We start from the raw sequence: 4316 nt of genomic DNA on the forward strand, positions 1-4316 counted from the left end.
TGTTGCCTCAGCTGCGAGAGCCGCTCGGTACAGAGCGAGCAGCCGCTCCAGTGCCCGAACAGCTTGGAAACAGGATCCAGACCCTCAGCTGGGGACTTTGGCAGTGGTTTTTTATATCATCTATGGCTCTGTCATAAAAAGTCCTTTCTTCCAGGCTCGCAGTTAATGAGGTGCTGCAGGAAGCGTTCTCGGGGTAGAGATGTGAGCAGAGCTATTCCCTGGGGTAGGAGTAAAGGTCTCCTTTCTCCTTTAGTTCTCAATGTATAGAAAAAAGCATTTTATACAAAGATTTGGACCTGCATGCTGCTCCAAAATACAGTGTTCAGATAAGGTCTTCTGCTAGCTTGGGGCCAAGCTATCACATCTGAAGCTGGATCCAAGAACCTGAAGTTTCTCAGGGTTTCCTGAAGGCTTAAGATATGCAGGATCCATGTCCCTAGCTATTTGCATTTCCATGTGTGTCTTTCATTCCAGTTGACCGCCCTCATCTTCTCCTTGGGTAGCAGGGCTCAAGCAGAATGCTTTCCAAACCAAGATTTTGTTACCTTCATTTTTTCCCATCATCTTTCTCTGACAGGGGCAAATGTCAACATAAAAACAAACAACCAAGATGAGGAGACTCCTCTACACACTGTTTCACGTTTGGGTATCCCTGAGCTTGTGGCCTTTTATGTGGAACAAGGAGCACAGGTTGATGCTCTCAATGCCTACATGGAGACTCCCCTGGCCTGTGCAGCCTACTGGGCCCTGCACTATAAGGATCAGATATACAGCCCAGATCACCACCTCATCTGTCGGATGCTCTTAGACTATAAAGCTGAAGTGAATGCTCGTGATGAAGATTTCAAATCACCACTCCACAAAGCTGCCTGGAACTGTGACCACGTCCTGCTGCATATGCTGCTGGAGGCAGGAGCAGAAGCAAACATCATGGATGTTAATGGCTGTGCACCACTGCAGTATATCATAAAAGTGACATCTGTGCGGCCAGCTGCCCAGCCTGACATCTGCTACCAGCTGCTACTGAATCATGGAGCAGCTAGGATATATCCGCTGCAGTTCCACAAGGTTAAGGATGGCTTTCTACAGTAGGGATATGGAGAGAGGTGATGTCTTGAACAGGAACAGGATGAGAGATCCAAACTTCAGGGTTTGGTGGTATTTGGATTTGCTGGAGTCTTGTAAACTCTGGGCCTAGAATGCCCAAAGCCTTACGAGCCAACATTGCTGTAAGAGTGGCATCATTTAACTGAAGTGAAATCACAGTTGCTAATGCCAGAAGCCACACCCAGACTCCATTTTTGTTCTTAACCAACCTGAAATCCCAAATTCTAAATGCTGGTTCAAGCCTAATTTTTCAGAGCTGATTCACTTTTTCATTTCAGAAAACCTACATGCCTTTGTCAGACCTGGCTCCACACAGGCTTAACTGGGTTATAAGAAATGCATATTGCATGGCCTTTACCAAAGATTGGAGATCAGAACAGTTGATTCGGTTTGTCACTTCTGACCTTCAAAAATCTATTTCAAATCTATTCCAAATGAAATGGACCTCAGTAAATCTTTGTCTTATTCCCAGAAAATGTGAGAAATTAAGGGGAAATGCTGGGCCTGGGCTCATAGTTGATGAAAAAAAATAATGGCAAGATCCCTCACAAAGAATTTCTGAAGGTCTGCAAAGGCCAAGGCACTGACAGAAGTAGCTGACAGACCTCTTGCCTGATAAAAGGCAACTAAGTGAGCTTGCTGTAGTCAGGACGTACTCTCTCATCCAGTGTCCTGAGCAATATTTTGCAGTTCCTACACTGTATATAAAAAGTTTTAACAAGCCAAGCAAGCAGAAGCCTTTGATTGAAATGCCAAACTTTTGGTTGTGCACTCTTGAGCCCAGGATGAGCTGGCCCTGTCTGTAACAGAACAATAGTCTCCTAGAGCCTGTTTGAGAACCAGGTCGTGGGTCTCCTTTTCCTGCCTCTGCCTTTCTCCTATTGCATGGAGCAGGTGTCTCTTCCAAGCCATTATTTGCCACCTGTAAAATATGTAGGATGATATTTATCCCAGAGGGATGTTCTGCACTTTTGTTTGTGAACGCCTGTCTACCGTGTAGGACAAAATTGTCCATCACATAGTGTGAATGCAAAGTGTTATTCCATGTGTGTGAGTGACAGTTGACTCTCTGTTTTTTCCTGCTGAGCTACAGTTACTGGGCAGAGCAGTTGTGTCTGGGGCCTTGTGTGGCTTGAAAGCCTTTCTTCTGAGCTGTGTTATTTCCCAGTCTTGCTTTAAATTTTCCTTTAATTATGTATTTTTGATTCATATGATGGGATGTTTTCTGCATGACCTGCAGCAAGGACTTTGTGCATGGCTTTGCCTGGTGTTCACACGCAGTACCTAGCTATGAACAAGTTGTTTCCAGATTCAGACGATAAAGCTTACTCCCATCAGCAAGCTACGCTGCTCTGGAGATGTGAGCCAGTGTTTCTTTAGGGTGTTAAACTGGGGTATGCACAGCTCCAGTGGGGCCTAGCCTGGGGTTTCTTGCTGCACTTGCAGTGTAGACATGGCTTATGCCTTGTGTATCTCCAACCTTATCCTCTCATAATTCTTTGTGTCTGTCTCAGTGTGCCATTGCACAGTGCCAAGCATCCAGGCTAGGCCCTGCTTCCTGGTAGTCCTCACAATCTCTCTGCATCCTGCCTGCAGGTGCTACAAGCCTGTCATTCCCACCCCAGAGCTGTGGAGATTGTTGTCAATAGCTACGAACACATCAAGTCAACATCAAAGTGGAAAGCAGCCATACCTGACGACGTCTTTGAGGTAAGCACTTAATGAGTTGCCACTGACTAAAATCCAAGCTCATTATTTGCATTTTCTGTATCTGGCCAGAGAGTGAGTAGGCTTTTGCGAGAGAAAAACATCTTAGAGGATTTGGAAGTTCCCCACTTAATATCACTCACTTGACAAAAGGATATCACTCACTGACATAAGACATGTATTTGAGACATTTTCATTGCATCATTATCCTTTGGAGCACCCCCATGTCAGGGGTGCTACTGGAGCTCAGCTATCCCTGCACTCAGCAAATGCAAAGATTCTGGCTGTGATTGGTGTCTCTTCATATCTGCCAATGTGTATATATATATATTTTTTTTAAGTCAGCAAATGTTTTAAAAGGACAGTGTTACATGTGAATGACTATATATATTTAGGTTCTGTTGCATGAGTTGGGTTCCTGTGAGCAGGACTCATTGGCTGCAAATGCAAGGGAGAATATAAATGAAAAATTAGAGATCAAAGAAGGAAGAGATGTCATCAAAAGGCAAAATTGTGGGAGAAACTACATGCTTGGACATAACTATAGTATTACTTCAGAAATCCTCATAGTCCCAATCCAATATTCCAGTTTAAATGGTTTTTATTTATTCTGGGCTTTTTTGAAATTTTCAAATCAGTGCTGAAGTTAAGTGCACCACCAGTATCTCACTGGTAATGGCAGCATTACACTGCCTCGCTGCTCCACGGCGAGGTTTAGGGGATTAACTTGTCCCCGTGCACTGACCCTGAGCTGACTGCAGCATCTGTTCAGATCAGGACTAACACCACAGAGGAATGCCCACCTCAAACTGAGGGATACAAAACATACCAAGCCTAAAGATTTTAGCATGGTCTTTAACTTAACACTAACTATTTGAGGCAAGCATAAGAACTTTGTGCAGGCATTTGGCTAAACCAGGTCCTTGGTGCTTGATGTGCCTCCAAGGGACAGGATGGCTGTCTGTGCTTTTCACCTTGTTCTGCCAAGGGCTGCTTGTGGGCAGGGCAAAGGGAGGGAAGGAAAACAGCCTTACTGCCCTAAAACATGCTTGTGGTTTTTTTACAGAGGCACCAGGATTTCTATGACTCTTTGTTCACTGTGTGCAGCAATTCACCACGGTCACTCATGCATTTGTGCAGATGTGCTATTCGGGCGATATTGTCAGAAAGGTGCCACCGAGGAATCCCTTTGCTCTCCATTCCCCCGTCCATGAAGAAGTACTTGCTGCTGGAACCAGAAGGAATCATCTACTGAGCAGCAGCAAGAGCGGGCACTGGCATCTCCCGTCCCGGACCCACGCAGGGTGATGGAGATCCAGGGATAAGCCCTGCACAGCCCTTTGCTTTTGTACAGTCACAGGCCAGCCTGAAGCTGGGCTGGGATGTACCAGCTCTCCTCAGAGCTGCTGTCATTCCCTGCACTGAGGAATTGAAGCTGCAGGCTGTGGGTCGCGCTGGAGGAGGCAGAGCTGGAAGGAGCGCCCCGCCCCCCACCCCCCCCA

The 4316-nt window shown here is 45.9% G+C and overlaps 1 protein-coding gene across 1 annotated transcript; it reads left to right on the plus strand.

Annotated features, from left to right (window-relative positions):
• Positions 1-577: 577 nt before the first annotated feature.
• LOC104465623 (ankyrin repeat and SOCS box protein 4-like) lies at positions 578-4069 on the plus strand (the record flags this gene model as incomplete). The annotated part of the gene is made up of 3 exons (XM_010078747.1): positions 578-1068; positions 2704-2817; positions 3881-4069. Coding segments are annotated over 3 exons (794 nt in total), but the record flags the coding sequence as incomplete, so codon positions are not given.
• Positions 4070-4316: the final 247 nt, after the last annotated feature.

This window comes from Pterocles gutturalis, unplaced genomic scaffold, assembly GCF_000699245.1.
Source record: "Pterocles gutturalis isolate BGI_N339 unplaced genomic scaffold, ASM69924v1 scaffold15558, whole genome shotgun sequence".
Classification (NCBI taxonomy): domain Eukaryota; kingdom Metazoa; phylum Chordata; class Aves; order Pterocliformes; family Pteroclidae; genus Pterocles; species Pterocles gutturalis.